The 14895-nt window shown below is 50.3% G+C and overlaps 8 protein-coding genes across 8 annotated transcripts; 3 read left to right on the forward strand and 5 right to left on the reverse strand.

The window, feature by feature from the left end:
- Positions 1-444: 444 nt before the first annotated feature.
- On the reverse strand, positions 445-1585 carry ASPWEDRAFT_172775 (uncharacterized protein; the record flags this gene model as incomplete). Its single annotated transcript, XM_040830973.1, has 2 exons — positions 445-1090; positions 1137-1585. The coding sequence occupies 2 exons, from the start codon at positions 1583-1585 to the stop codon at positions 445-447; spliced, it is 1095 nt and encodes a 364-aa protein (XP_040689668.1).
- A 1531-nt stretch (positions 1586-3116) lies between these two features.
- ASPWEDRAFT_93762 (cell wall mannoprotein 1 family protein) lies at positions 3117-3671 on the forward strand (the record flags this gene model as incomplete). The annotated part of the gene is made up of 1 exon (XM_040839598.1): positions 3117-3671. A coding segment is annotated over one exon (555 nt), but the record flags the coding sequence as incomplete, so codon positions are not given.
- Positions 3672-4107: 436 nt separating this feature from the next.
- Positions 4108-7021, reverse strand: ASPWEDRAFT_28583 (putative aromatic-L-amino-acid decarboxylase; the record flags this gene model as incomplete). The annotated part of the gene is made up of 5 exons (XM_040833157.1): positions 4108-4869; positions 4922-5199; positions 5436-5935; positions 5981-6911; positions 6973-7021. 5 exons carry the CDS (start codon positions 7019-7021, stop codon positions 4108-4110), a joined length of 2520 nt encoding a protein of 839 aa, XP_040689670.1.
- A 465-nt stretch (positions 7022-7486) lies between these two features.
- Positions 7487-8545, forward strand: ASPWEDRAFT_172779 (uncharacterized protein; the record flags this gene model as incomplete). The annotated part of the gene is made up of 2 exons (XM_040830974.1): positions 7487-8018; positions 8088-8545. The coding sequence occupies 2 exons, from the start codon at positions 7487-7489 to the stop codon at positions 8543-8545; spliced, it is 990 nt and encodes a 329-aa protein (XP_040689671.1).
- A 35-nt stretch (positions 8546-8580) lies between these two features.
- On the reverse strand, positions 8581-9120 carry ASPWEDRAFT_172780 (cupin domain-containing protein; the record flags this gene model as incomplete). Its single annotated transcript, XM_040830975.1, has 1 exon — positions 8581-9120. One exon carries the CDS (start codon positions 9118-9120, stop codon positions 8581-8583), a length of 540 nt encoding a protein of 179 aa, XP_040689672.1.
- A 91-nt stretch (positions 9121-9211) lies between these two features.
- On the reverse strand, positions 9212-11320 carry ASPWEDRAFT_51891 (Zn(II)2Cys6 transcription factor; the record flags this gene model as incomplete). The annotated part of the gene is made up of 2 exons (XM_040837672.1): positions 9212-10256; positions 10299-11320. 2 exons carry the CDS (start codon positions 11318-11320, stop codon positions 9212-9214), a joined length of 2067 nt encoding a protein of 688 aa, XP_040689673.1.
- A 316-nt stretch (positions 11321-11636) lies between these two features.
- Positions 11637-13071, forward strand: ASPWEDRAFT_28586 (uncharacterized protein; the record flags this gene model as incomplete). Its single annotated transcript, XM_040833158.1, has 6 exons — positions 11637-11665; positions 11711-11927; positions 11972-12724; positions 12776-12873; positions 12921-12996; positions 13048-13071. The coding sequence occupies 6 exons, from the start codon at positions 11637-11639 to the stop codon at positions 13069-13071; spliced, it is 1197 nt and encodes a 398-aa protein (XP_040689674.1).
- Positions 13072-13110: 39 nt separating this feature from the next.
- On the reverse strand, positions 13111-14795 carry ASPWEDRAFT_109581 (flavin-containing monooxygenase; the record flags this gene model as incomplete). Its single annotated transcript, XM_040828095.1, has 3 exons — positions 13111-14061; positions 14109-14506; positions 14552-14795. The coding sequence occupies 3 exons, from the start codon at positions 14793-14795 to the stop codon at positions 13111-13113; spliced, it is 1593 nt and encodes a 530-aa protein (XP_040689675.1).
- Positions 14796-14895: the final 100 nt, after the last annotated feature.

The following is a 14895-nucleotide window of genomic DNA, read 5'->3' on the forward strand; positions in this document are numbered from 1 at the left end:
ATATACATTCCCCTTCCACCTCTTCAACGCAAGGTGAAGCAATTACCAGAGTCAAGATAGAAAAATAAACATCTTACTGAGTTGGTCAACTGAGTGTGTTCCCCTTAATCAAAACCCTGTTCCTGACAGCAGGGATGCTGTGCCATGTCATACAGGTATCGGTCTAGCTGGACTAGGACTAGTGTATTATAAGCGAGGGATGTTATTTGTCCACAAGATACAAATACACGTGATATACAGCGTGTTACAGGATATGAGATAAGCCTCAGCCTTGAATTGCATCATTGATAAAAGCAAATGCGCAAGTTAGAGTTATGATATTTATACATTATGGTTCTCAAAGCCTATTTAAAGATATCGGGTGGCTGAAGTTAATGCAGATCTGATATATTTATACCGGCCTATGAGATATCCCACCCCCTTTATATATATATATATATACAATCAGTAACGGGGGAAGGCAGGATACTCCCACTTCTTCCCAGCATTAATCAACTGCTGATCAACGCCCTTCTTCCCCGCACTGACAAACAACACCTTGGTCAACGCAACCTCACTCCAATACTGAAACTCGGTCCCCTTGGGAATAAACGCCACATCCCCCGTCGTCAACTTCGCCTCGGGATACTCCCCAATCTTAATGCTCAACAAGCCCTCGACGACCTCGAACGCAGCGGCCCCCTCAGGCGTCCACACCGGCGGAGTCGCCCCCTTGCGCACCCGGTTGATCGAGATCGTGGAGATGGTGAAGTTGACGTCCTGCGCCTGCGCGGGCGCAACCAGCGGCTGCACAATCTGGTACCCGTGCGCCGAGTTGAGGTACTTGGGCCCGTAGTTGTTGGCGATGAAGTAGGGTTCCCCGGGGGTGCCGAGGGCGCTGGACTCGGTGTGCCAGGTGCTTGACGGGGCGGAGCCGTTGGTGAAGTCGCGGCGGGGGTTGAAGTCGAGCTGGGCGTAGACGTCGAACTTTTGGAGGCTGGAGATGACGCTGGACGAAGAGCCGCCGGAGGACGAGTCGTTGGTGGAGGCGGGGTTGTAGGGGGTGTTGGTGGAGGAGGTCCAATTGGTGCCGAGGGCGTAGAAGAGGTCCCTATCTCGTTAGTTTATGTTGTATAGATGTGAGATGGGAGACATACTCGAATCCACCGGGGAAAATCACGCCAACCATCTCGGTATCCGGATCGAGAATCTGAAAGGTATGCGTGGTGTTACGCGGGACAGAGCCATAGTCGCCCTGCGTCAAGAGGCGGCCCTTCTGCTCGCCGTCGTCCTTTTGCGCCCACAGCTGGAAGCGGCCCTTGAGGTTGTAAAAGTTCTCGTAGTGCTTCTGGTGGATGTGCGGGAGGACACCCAGCGCGTTGCTGCCGGGGGCGTTGGTGCCCATGAGCGTAAAGGCATAGTCGGACGAGGGACCGGTCACGGTGAAGCGGTAGAGCTGGCTGCCGACGGTGACGGCGTGCGTGTCGGCATAATGCGGGATGACATAGGGACGGGGCGACGAGGGGGCGTTGTTGAGATACAGATCGTCCAGGGTGAGGGCGGAGGTGAGGCCCAGCAGGGAGGTGAGGAGAATGGGGAGCATCATTTTCCTACAGTTGATTAAGGGATCCTATCTAGAGTTCTAGAAGAAGTAGACACTATATAGAGTCTTAAATTATGTCCGGGAATTCCGTGATGAATTCTTAGTCGGAATATCCGATATCCACCGATGACGAGGAGTGGATCTCATGACGAACTGCCATCTCCATATTCTGATCTGAATGATCAAGATCACTCAAGAAGAGAGAATTATATATATAGTATATATCTATACTATATCTATCAATTGCTCAGTACATCTAAATCAATCGACAATTCTACAATCATAGGAATGCGGAGGAGGCATATTGACTGCCGATCCCAGTTAATAACGTTTCATCGCGTCGGAGAACACGTTACAGGATAATTTCTCCGTGACTTGTTTCCGGATGGATTGTGGAGTATCAGGGGCAAATGTATGGCAAATATAAATATATTAATGAAGAAACTCGGATTGTCCAGGCGGATTGATTGATAAGATTCTGCCGTTGAGGCCTGAGAGTATCCGATGATTCCGACCATTCCGACTATTCCGATGATTCCGATGTCTTATGGTTATGGGATATAGATGGATGATTATTTATTGACTCAAGACAATTATAAGGCATTATATGTACCTGAATAATCAGTTATGAGAGTATAATTTGGAGATGAAACTATGATATCATCAAGTAAATGTGATACTGACTCTGTTTGACTCGATCTCCTGAAGATCGATTCAGAAACAATGGTAAGACTGAATAAAGCATCTATTATATACTGTATAACTATGTGGCGAATCCATCTTAAATGCTCATTTAGCCCAGTTTTGATTCTATTCATTAATGAGACTGTCAATGCTTCTGACATCATAGTCCGACTTTGAGATAAACACATCGAACATTCCCCTGAATGTCTTCAGCCTTTGATCAGCCACAATTTGGACTGAAAACCAGACAACATGCAATAATGGTGTGATATGAATCATGGTAAACGCGAGGTTACATTGCTCAATAGTAGGGATATGCAACTGATGCATTTGACGCTATTTTGATGTACTTGGAAAGTGTAAAATATACAGATCTGCATCTGCTAGTCTAGTCTGTTCTGATATTTGCGATGCGGGGAAATATGGGGTCTTCATTACCCAGTATGTACCATTATGTCTATTTATCAATTGATTCCTATTGATGTATTATTATATGATTATTTTGTAGTTTAATTGTCTATTACTGTGAAGATGATCTAATTGAGTTAAGTAAACAAGAATGTAAATCAGGTACCAGTATGTACATGAGGTACATCATGTTCATCACCCAATTTTGAGACCTCTACATTTGGCCTCCCCAGACTCATCTTTTCTCCGTTCATCTAGCTCGAAGCAAAAATCCCAAACATTTGTTTTTGAGTGATCCAAATTTCATCCAATTCTACGACTGCATCCTGTTGAGCCAAGGTATAAAGGGGTGTCTTCACTCCATCAACATCCTCATCAACAACGCATCTTCTCATCTTCTCGTCTTCTGTCTCTCGATTCTTCTATCTAAATACTCAATCAAATCAAAATGAAATTCACCTCCGTCCTCTTCACCCTCGGCCTCACTGCCGGTGTCATCGCCGAACCCACCGTGCAATCCCGCGCCACCCCCGTTGAGCGCGATCTCTCCACCATCACCGGCGTCCTCTCCGGCATCAGCGACAAGGTCAGTGCCCTCGACTCGGCCATCGAGGCCTACAAGGGCGGCAGCGTCGACCCCGTCCAGTCTGCCTCGGACAATCTCGTCGACGCCATCAACTCGGGCACCACCAAGGTCAAGGCCACCGACGACCTCAGCGCCGGCGATGCCCTGGGCCTGACCGGCCCCGTCTCCGACCTCAAGGACAAGATCCAGACCGTCATCCAGCACCTCACGGCTAAGAAGTCGGACATCGTCAAGGCCAAGGCCGGCGCCCTGACCTACAACGATCTGCAGGACCAGAAGGCCGCTGCGCAGAAGTTGTCGGATGCGATTGTGTCCAAGGTGCCGAAGGAGTTGGATGATATCGCTTCTGGTCTTGCGAGTGGTATCTCTGAGGCGATTGGAAAGGGCGTGGATAACTTCAAGGATGTTGCTGGTAGCGGTGGTCAGGCGACGAAGCGGGCTGAGCCGGAGTCGACTTCGTCTGCCTCGCCTGTTTCCTCGTCGGCTGCTGCCACGTCGTCCAGCACTCCTTCGTCTGCGGCCGGCAGTGCTGTTGCCTCCAGCACGCCTGAAACTGGTGCTGCCAGCATGAACAGACTCAGTGCCCCGGCTGGTGCTGTTGCTCTGGCCGCCATGGTGATGGCTTTTTAAGTGTAATAACTGCTTGATTTATGAGCAGTTGATCTGCTGATGGATATGGATATATGGATATGATATGGAGATGTATTGATAGCTAGATAGCTAATAATGCCATCGTTACTATGATACGCCCTGTGACAGCCCTAAGAACGCTAAGCACGCCCTTTGATTGACAACGGCATTATTCCGCACTCAACACCAACCATCCATCTATGTATCGTCTATTCTATCACATATTCTTAACCTGCCTGATCAAATCCTCCACCGTCTCCCTAAACCCCCTATACCCAACCCCCAATTCCCTCGTCACTCTCTCCCCATCCAACCGATACGTCCCCTCCACCTTCCTCCCCCTCTCATAATTCCCCGTCACCACCCCCTCAGCCCACTCAAACCCATCCCGAATAACATCCGCCGCCATCTCATAGCAAAACGCCTCCCCAGACGCAGGCACATATCGCTTCCCCCCCGCCTCTCCCACCAGCAACGCACACACATGCGCCTCCGCCAAATCCCGCACATCAATCCACGCAGACACCCTCGCGACCGGCAACGGGTCCACGCCCTCCGCAATACTCCACAACACCGCATTCGACTCGTTCAACTCCTCCGCCGACGAAACAGGATGCACGACCGGCCCGAACGTCATGGGCGGACACAGCGTGACGAGATCGAACTGCGGACGCTGCGTGTCCATGAACTTCCACGCTTCGAGTTCGGCGAATTTCTTCGACCCCCTGTATGCGTTTACCGCGGACGTGGATGGGGAGATGGCTTCGTCGTAGCTGAGCGGGTTCCAGTGGGATCCGGTGTAGGTGAATTCCGGACCGGGGGATTGTGAGATATCCACCACGGAGGCGAACGAGGATGTAAGTACGATTCTCCGGACTTGGGTGCCGGGCTGGGAGGATGCGGAGAGGATGGATTTGACGCCGTTAATGGCGGGGATGATAAGTTCTTTTTCGTTGTTGGTTGTGTTGTATGTGAAGGGCTGTCCACACATACTGTTAGCTATAGGCATGAAGATGGAGATGGAGGCGTACGCTGGCAACATGAATAACCCCATCAATCCCATCCATAACATCATCAAACACGCCAATCTGCGTAAAATCGTCAATCTGGACAAACTCCAGCTTCGATGCGTACTGTGGCCGTGCAGCTTTCATTATCTCGCCCTTTTTGAGCGATCGAGTCGTTCCTCGGACTGAGATGCCCCGGGCGAGGAGGCTGTCGACGACATGGGCGCCGATGAAGCCGGTCGCTCCGGTGACCAGGACGTGGCTGATGATATTAGATTGAGTTCTGTAGTGGGATTGAAGCGCTTACAATGGTTTTTCTGTCATTGCGATGGTGTTGAGGAATTGAAAAAAGAAGAGGGAGAGGGGATCTAAATATGCGGGGGCGGGGAGTCGGCAAAAGTCCGATGTGCATTCAAGTCCGGAGAACAGCCGGAGTTGCACAAGTAATAGACTCGATTGTCTATATAGTGTATAAGTACATAGTTAAACTACTCTCTCAAGATATCCTCCGTCGCCTGCACGATTATGTCAAACGCACGACGGACGTATTTCTCGTCGGCTTCAGTATTCGCACTGACGACTCGGATGGCATACACCCCAGCGATGAGTGTAGCAGTGATAAAAACCTCACCCCGAGCATTCACAAGCTCATACACCTGCTTGGTTAGCTCATTGCACGCTTCATCCGGCCCAACAATCGCCCCACTCTCCACAGCAGCCTTAGGGCTCTTGACTCTAAACACCGTCAAACAGAAAGCAGGCTTGGTGACAATATCAAACAGATCCGATCGGCTCCGCACGAGGTCAGCAAAGATGTCACCCAGTCCGATGGTCTTGCGGATATGCGCTTTCATCCCGTTCAGGCCGTAGGTGCGCATCATGAACCAGATCTTGAGAGCGCGGAATCGCCGTCCCAGCGAGATGGACCAGTTGCGGTAGTCGATTACCTTGCCGGTGTCGGAGTATGGGTTGCGCAGGTAGGCGGGTGTGATGTCCAGTGCATCGGTGAGGTCCGACCGGTTGCGGACGAAGAGACAACTAATTAATTAGCTGAGGTTAATTGAGTGGATGGAGATGGCATACCTGGCGTCAAAGTTGACCAGCAACCACTTGTGCATGTTGAAATTGAAACTGTCCACGCCTTCGGCAAAGTTCTGCGCGATGTACTGGTACTCATCGGCGACGAGGGCCGAACCCGCATACGCAGCGTCGATGTGCACCCAGATGCGCTGCCACGAAGGCTTCTCGCTCAAGACCGCCTTGATCTCTTCATACCGATCCAGAGCACACGAGCTAGTCGACCCCATGTTGAGCGTGATGTAATACGGCGTGAGGCCGTCCTTGTCGCACTGTTCCAGCACCGCCCGCACCCCTTCCCCCGTCATCTCCATGTTATTCTCCAAATCCGACGACACGCTGCGATATCTCGTGCCGGCAATTTTCGCCCCCTTCGCGGTACTGCTATGCGTCTGGTCACTCGCCAGCGCGACAAGCCTTGGTCGCAACTCCATCAACCGATCCTCAAACTCAATCGACCCCTCCTTCAGACCCTCCGCCCGCACCTGCTCATAAACCCTCCTCTCCCTCGCCGCAACCATCACCGTGACAATCGCATCACTCGCGCTAACCTGGATAACACCACCCCCGTGCGTCGGACCCGTACTGTGGAAACACTCCGGCAGCGCCAGCGCCTTCGCCAACCAATCCATCACAATCGTCTCCAGCTCCGTGCACGCCGGCGAGCAAATCCAGTTAAACGCGGGTGCGGTGAACGCGGCCGAGTACATCTCGCCCAGGATGCTGGGGTAGGTGACGCAGGCCGGGTAGAAGGCCATGAAGTTGGGCGACTGCCAGTGTGTCAGGCCCGGTTTGATTTTGGTTTCGATGTCGGCTTGGATCTGCGCCCATTCTTCTGGCTCGGTGGGTGGGTTTTCGGGGATTTGGGGACGGAGGTAGCCGGGTTCGATGGTGGGGACGACGCGCTGGGAGGGGAGGCTGTCGAAGTAGTTGATGACTTTGTTGATTGTCAGTTGAGTGAGGATGTTGAAATGTGAGGGATTGAGGGGTTGAGTTACTCTCGTCGACAGTGCTGTGGGCAGCTGCTCGGAATTGTTCACGGTTCATTGTCAAGGTCAAGGGTCAATTGAGCGAGATAAAGAAAGAAATGTTGAATGGTTTGAAGATAATAAAGAGAAGAGAAGGAGAAGAATTAAGGGAGTTATTTAAAGCGAGAAAGAAAAGAAAAAGAGAAAAGCACGAACAAAGAGAGAAAAAGTGGGCGAGCGGAGAAATTCCGCGCGGGGTTAGATTGATTGATAGGAGATAAAGATGGATTAATTAATGCAAAGATTATTATTATAGACCACTAGTATGATAAGTGACGTATATATTGATGTTATCAGATGACAGTTCATTGTCAAAGTACTATTGATATAGGAAGAATAAAGAAACAGGTGAAACAAACAATATATGCAATAGAATAAAGAATGAAACATGTCCTCGATGCTATTTATATCCAGATACTCGAATATCAATATAAAAGAATCAACAGAAACACCATGATGATCATCAATATTATCAACCATCAAAATGCACATGACCCTCGCCACCCATGGCGACATCCTCTTCACCATCACCACCAGCAACCCCCCCAGCACAATCCGAGTCTCTTCATCCCATCTCATCCTCGCCTCCAACTACTACAGAGCAATGCTAACAGGCAACTTCCCAGAAGCCCACGAACTGCGCAAAAACAAGTCTCTCAACCTCACCCTCAACGAAGACAATGCCGACGCAATGCTGATCGTGATGCGCGCCGTGCACGGCCAGTTCCGGGAGATCCCCAGCGATAAGCTACGACTTGAGCTGCTCAAAGATATAGCTGTGATCGTGGACAAGTATGATCTGCTGGATAGCGTGAGTACGATGGCGTATACGTGGATTGAGACGGTGAGGATTGGGAATCCGCGCGCGAGAATCGGCCAGATTGCGTCGTGGCTGATGTGTGTGATGTGGGTGTTTAATATGCATTGGGAGTTTAAGCAGGCGACGAGGGATTTGATTGTTGAGTATGCGGCTGATGTTGATCTCAGTGGGACGTGTGTGCCTACGGGTGTGAGTGGTGAGTTTATCCATTCTATATCTATATCTATATCTATACCTATATATGATAGATGAACTGATGAGATAGACAAAATAACCAACCGAAGAGACAGACTGTACAGCAGCATCCGATCGGCCATCCGAGCCAAGCAAACGGCCTATACACAGCATTCCCCCCTCTGTGATGCTCAATGCGACCAGATCGTCCAGAAACGACTCAAGCAGATCATGGATTCACTGCGTCGCGGTGGTCCATCCAGAGCTAAGCCAGCTACTGTCCGGACGATGGTGGGTGCATTGTACGATGACCGAATGGACGATCATAGAGTGATTCAGAACGTGGCACAGCATGCGAACTACCAGCAGCCGGGATGTATCGACCGCCTGGCTCATCTGGATCGACAGGTCGATCAGCTGTGTGAGGCTGTCCAGGGGTTGAATCTGGGGCAGCTCAAGGGGGATTCAGACAGGAAGATCCATTGGAGTGGGAGGACGCCCGTGTTGGATTTTGCTAGAATATGGCCATGGGCGCATAATGATACTTGATTTCTTTATAGATAGACTTGTAGATGTATAGATAGTTATTTTGAATCATAAACCTCCTCCTCCACGTCCTTCCCCTTGATATTCAGCATCCTCATCGGCAGATACATAAACAGCATCCGACACCACTCCGTCTCACTGCGATTGCGATATGAATGCGCCGTTCCTCGCTGGATGCCAACATCTCCCCGTCTCAGCGTGCGCGTCTCCCCCGAATCCAATATCAAATCTACCTTGCCTTCAATTACAATTCCGTAATCCACACTCACCGTCCGATGCATGGGGCTGCATTTTCCTGGACGGAGGTCGATTGATCGTAAGACTGACCCTTGCGATGTAGTTATCCCAGGAGGGGTGTGCAGAAAGTCGTCGTAGGCTGCCACGTCTGCTTCATTATCGGTTATGACTGGCGTCGTGGTGGTTGCGTATAAAAGGGCATATTCGCCATCTTCACCGACAGGTTTGGAGGGGATGTATTCGGGGATTTGCGAGGGGGAGAGAAAGACGGATTCGCCTTCTCTGCAGTGGGCTGTGATGTATCGCCGGATGTCGGGGAGATTGCTGGGGCTGTGAGACATTTTGTGTTGTGTGTGGTGGTGGTGGTGGTTATTCAACCGAGGTGGTGATATGTTGGGATGGATAACAATGGCGTCATGATGAAGATATCGATCAACTGCACGGGAGAGTCGTATTTGTCAACTCCGTCAATAGACCCGTCCAATCCGGTGTTTCGTAATCCAGACTCCCTCCGCTGTCGAGCAGTTCAGTCCATATATCTTCTAAATGTCTTTCCCCTGTTTCATCGGATATGACATTGTGAGCCTGCTCCATGGACGAATCTTTCTCCACAGCAGAGACAGGAGTATAAACCTGAGCAACAGGATCCGACTGAACCAGCACTGGATCCACTGTACTCGAGTCCTGTGTCGACAACGGCTTCCCATTCTTCCAATGCTTCTGCAAAACTCCCATCATCGCATCGATACCCTCACGAACAATAGACGATGACTGCTGCGCATTACTCAACATGCGACACGCATCCAGCACCTCCTCCTTTCTCTTATCAGCGAGTATATCATCCCAATTAAAACACACATCCATCAACAAGATAACAGCAGCCATAAAGACATGATGCATAACAGACCAAACCACCGCACTGGGCGGCGCGAACCTGGGCTCGTCTTCGTCCATGATGCGTTTGATTTCTAGCACTTTCCTGGCTGACTGTAGACATATCACGTGGGAATAGGAGTACGTGGGATCTCGAGCGCCACGGATGAGATACTGGCGATGGAGACGGCAGAAGCGAGAGTGATAGCCTTGTTGGAGGAGACAGCGTTGCCAGGCGATGGTTGGGCGTGCGTGGTAGAGAGCTGAGAAGCGACGACGGGAGACGGGATCGAGACGGAAGAAGTCTGGGAGTTCGCTGTATGCTTGGTGCAGTTTGCGGTCGAGGGTGAGGATTTTGTCGTAGTTGATTTCGAGGTTGTGGAGGTGTTCGTGGGCGGTTGTGTCGACGATGTCGCGGCAGACAAAGGCCAGTTTGAGGCGTTGGAGGGAGTAGGACATGCTGGTGGGAGTGGAGGTTGGAGATGAATAGTTGTCAGCGTTTGTAATAGGTTCATCGTCGATATTGGCAGGTTGCTGGACGTTCATATGGTCCATGTAGATTGAATAAGTCCATTCCTGAGGGCCGCTCAGGAAGCCCAATAGCCTGATGGTCAGCTTGATATTGATATAGGTAGATCCGACATACCAGTCATACGAAACCAAATCCCACCAGAGCCGTCTTTTCAATTCAACTTCCATCACATCAGCTCCCTTCGCCTTTCGTTCTTCTGAATATTTCGGCGAGTCAATGCAGTGCAGCATGAGATTCTTCGCCTGGCCGATGATGGTTGTGTGGGAGAATAATGCATTCACAGACGGATGCGAATGCAGATTGGAGATGTTATGCGCGACAACCATCGTGGCCTGCAGTCCTTCCACGGTCGGATATGCCGTATAGTTGCCCTGGATCAGGGCAGCACCAGTTAAGAAGGTGAATTCCCGACTGCACATTTCTGCATATGCGGATGATTCCACAGACAGTTGGAGGAATAATGAACTGGCGGAGATGGCAAACACCAGAGCAAGATGGTTGAGATTGACGGGCTGGTTCTTGTCGATGGAGTCGTATATTGCGTTGATCTGCTCTTCCACATGGTCTGGGATGATGATATGGTAGAGATAGTCGATGTAGGAGGTGTAGTATTGGAATAGAGCCATGGTCTCTGCCTGTTTGGGGAGAAACGAAATCAACTGCAGCGTTGCTGGATTCTCACTCGAGGCTGTAAAGGATATCGACAAATTCCCTGCCACACCTGTATAATCTGGATTATTTTCTCTCGACGCATTCAATCCTTCTCTCAACATGGCTGGAACCGCTGTTGGAATGCGATCGCCCATGACGATCTTCTCCAGCCAGTCGGCCGTCACCACCGGTTCGTTATTATCACGGCGTACATCCACTGGAACATGGCCGATAGATGCTTGTTTTTCCTGTCTTTGCTTCTGCGATGTATCTGTCTTTGTATCATTCGGCTCTACCCTGACTTTTGTACTCTCCGAGGCAGCCCCGAAGCTGCAGGGCAACCGGCGAGTGACACAACTGCTGCATGGCTGCTGACGGTTACATTTGAGCTTTTTCCGTCTGCATGACTCGCACGACACTGGATCTTGCCTGGGAGTGCGTTTAGATGGAGTGTTTGTTGGTTCTGAAGTTGGTTTGCGCTTCATGGTGATGTTGAAGATGAGATGAAGTTGAATGGATTTGCGATTGCGATGTGGGATGATGAGGTCACGTGCTCAAAGACCAGCAAAGATAGATTATTTGAATAATAGAAGAACAAATATGAGAAGAACAAAAGAACAAGGAAGAGAGGATGGAAAGGAGAATGAAGAGATGATGGACTGTCCATGTCGGAGGCTCCGCGGAGAGTCCGATAGCGTCAATATCTCGGACAGTCCGATCAGAGATCTCTACAACAAAACAATATAAAAGGAGTACATCTCTTGTTGACAAAACAGTTTATCAATCCATCTAACAATCAAAATGGCTGCCAACACAGAAAAAGAATACACGTTCGTCTCCTCCATCCTCTATCAGAGTCTATACTAATGATACAGCCCCCGAGCATGCCTGACTCTCCTCGGCGCCTTCACGGGCATGTTCTGCACTGTCGGCTTCGTCAATTCCTTTGGCGTCTTTGAGACTTACTATGCCAAATACCAGCTGTCCGACGAGTCTGAATCCACCATCGCATGGCTCGGAGCCGTCGCTATTTTTTTCATCTTTTCCATTTCCATCATCTCAGGTCCTCTGCTTGATCTTTTCGGTCCGGGTGTATGTTCTCATCGATCTTTATAAGGCATATACTAATCATGTAGATGATGCTCTACATGGGCGCCCTAGGAACCGTCTTCTCCATCATGATGACTTCTCTCTGTCGTGAATTCTACCAGTTCATCCTCGCACAGGGCATTCTCATGGGCATTTCTATGGCCCTCATAGCCCCTCCCATGCTGGCTCTCGTTGGCCAACATATCAAGCGTAGCCGCGGTGCTGCCATGGGAATCGTAATCGCCGGATCGTCACTCGGAGGTGTCATCTGGCCAATTGCGATAAACGAGTTACTCCAGAAACCGAATCTCGGGTTTGGATGGACGATGCGCATCGTGGGCTTTATCATGTTGCCTCTGCTGTTGATTTCGTGTTTGTGTTGTCGTCCTCCATCGACCTCGACAGATACATCTACATCGACAACTCCAGCAGAACGACAGGAATCACCAGCTAAACCTCCCAAAACCGACTTTTCCATCCTCCGCCAGCCATCACTGCAACTATCCTGTCTTGCTTTTTTCATCATCTACTTTGGCATGTTCTCGCCTTTCTTCTATACAACCTCCTACGCCGTGGCAGAGGGCTTCTCCTCCAACCTATCTTTCTACACCATCTCCATCATCAACGGCGGTTCACTATTCGGACGCATCCTCCCTGGCATCGTGGCTGATAAATACGGCAAATACAACTGCTGCATCGTGGCGACGTTTGTTTCTGGCATTATCGCGTTGTGCTGGACAAAGGTTACTTCTGTGGCTGGGCTGGTGATTTTTTCTGCGGCGTATGGCTTTGCGGCTGGGGTGAGTCTTCTCCAGAATATATATATATATATATATATACTGACAGAATAGGGCATTCTGTCTCTTCAGCAGGCTTGTGCGGTGCAGATTGCTACGCCGTCGACTATGGGGTTGGCGATTGGGTGTATCATGGCGTCGACTTCGCTTTCGTATGTATAACTCTTGATAGATTGACAATGGCTAACAGATAATGTAGAGGAATGGCCGGAGTCCCAATCAGCGGCGAACTAGCTGGGAAATACGGCTATCTGGCGCTGTCCATCTACTCCGGGGTGAGTTTGATAGTCGGCAGTTTGTTACTGCTCGTGGCACGCCTATCGCAGAGTACAAGATGGGAGGCTGTTTAATCAATTGGAATAAACAAATAGATAGATAGATACTCCACTCTACTGAATAAAACTAATCCAATCTTCCTTTCTCGACGCAACAGCAACAGCAGCCAGCCCAATAGATGTCACTCCCAACAACACCTTCCCCGTACTTGACCGCCTCGTCCATTCAATATCAAAATCCGACCAGCGAGGGAAGATCGTCCGCAGCCAGTACTTGTACATCGGATCAGGATAGATGAAGGTATTCTTCTTGGTAACCGGATCCATCCACCAACTGCTACACCCGTTGTTGAACACGAGATTCTTCATTTTGCCATGCACCCACGATAGATCCTTCTTTTGCGCAGCAGGCTTGACCATGATCGACTTTGCATCACCACAGAGCACAGGACGCAGCAGACGACAGGTATAGTTGATCTGGCACTCGGAGTGGAAGATAACCGAGTGTTGGCCCGTCGCGGCATTGGGGCCGTACAGGATGAAGAAGTTGGGAAAGCCGGTGACGGTCGTGCCCTTGTATGCTTCTGCGCCACCTGCTGCGTCCCAGACTTGATGGAGGTCTTTCCCATTTCGTCCGGTGATGCTGATCGGGTGCAGCCATTTCTGGGTCTGGAAGCCTGTTGCGTAGATGATTGCGTCGGCGGGGTATGTTTCTCCTGTCTGGGTTGAGACGGAGTTTGGACCGATTTTGATGACGGAGTCCTTTTTGAGGAGCATGTTGGGGGAGTGCAGACAGGAGAGGTAGGTTGCTGTGTTGACGCGTCGCTTACAGCCTGGTTCGTAGTTTGGTTTGAGGATGTCGCGGTATTGGGGTGGTGCGTCGGTGTCGATGAAGGCGTTGGTGGCGTTGCGGATCTTCTGGCGCATGGAGAGGCCTTTGGGGGTCATGCAGAAGGAGTAGAAGACGCTCTCGAGTTGGCAGGCGATGAGGAAGCGGTAGAAACGGGCTGCGAGGGGGATGTATTTCATGGCTAGTTTGAAGGTGGTGGAGTATGTGGCATTGCCCTGTTCGGTTAGTGAAGATGAAGCTATACAGAAATAGATATACGCACTCTCTTCGTCCACCAGTGCGCACTGCGGATAAACTGAGTGACACTGCCATTGCCAACGTTCTTGACCAATTCAGGAACAAACTGAGTGGCAGAAGCACCGTTGCCCAGAACGACAATGTTCTTATCCTTTGCAGTGAACGGCTCATCCCAGGTGGCGCTGTGAAAGACCTTGCCTTGAAACGAATCTGCCCCTTCAATGCTGGGGGTAAAAGGCCGATCCAACGTCCCAATGGCACTCACCACAACGGCTGCTTCTCGAATGTATACTTCCCCAGAAAGCGTATCCTGAAAGGTGCAAACCCAGACAGACCGAGCAGCATTCCACTCCAGACCCAGACACATGGCGTTGAAGCGACAATGAGGGAGGATCTCATATTTTCTAGCGACAGAAAGGAAGTCTGCATCCCATTAGCATACAGATGCAGAGTGGTTGAGGGACATACACTGATGCAGCTCATCACGACCCGGAAACATACTCGTCCAGTCAGACTTGATGGCAAAACTGTACGAATAAAAGTGGCTGGGAATGTCGCATGCACAGCCAGGATAGCGATTGTGCCACCAGGTGCCTCCGACATTGTCTGACTTTTCGTAGATGGTGAAGTTGTCGTGGCCGAGGAGTCGTTTGAGCTGGATGGCCATTCCCAGCCCGGAGATGCCGCCGCCGATGATGATGACTTGATTCATTTAGTTGATCCAGTTTGATAGCCAGACAGATTCTGTTTTAATGATCGTATTGTGTTTTTTGTTGATATTTATATAGTTGTATACATGTGGCGCTTCCAGT

This window comes from Aspergillus wentii (genome assembly GCF_001890725.1).
Source record: "Aspergillus wentii DTO 134E9 unplaced genomic scaffold ASPWEscaffold_4, whole genome shotgun sequence".
Classification (NCBI taxonomy): Eukaryota; Fungi; Ascomycota; class Eurotiomycetes; order Eurotiales; family Aspergillaceae; genus Aspergillus; species Aspergillus wentii.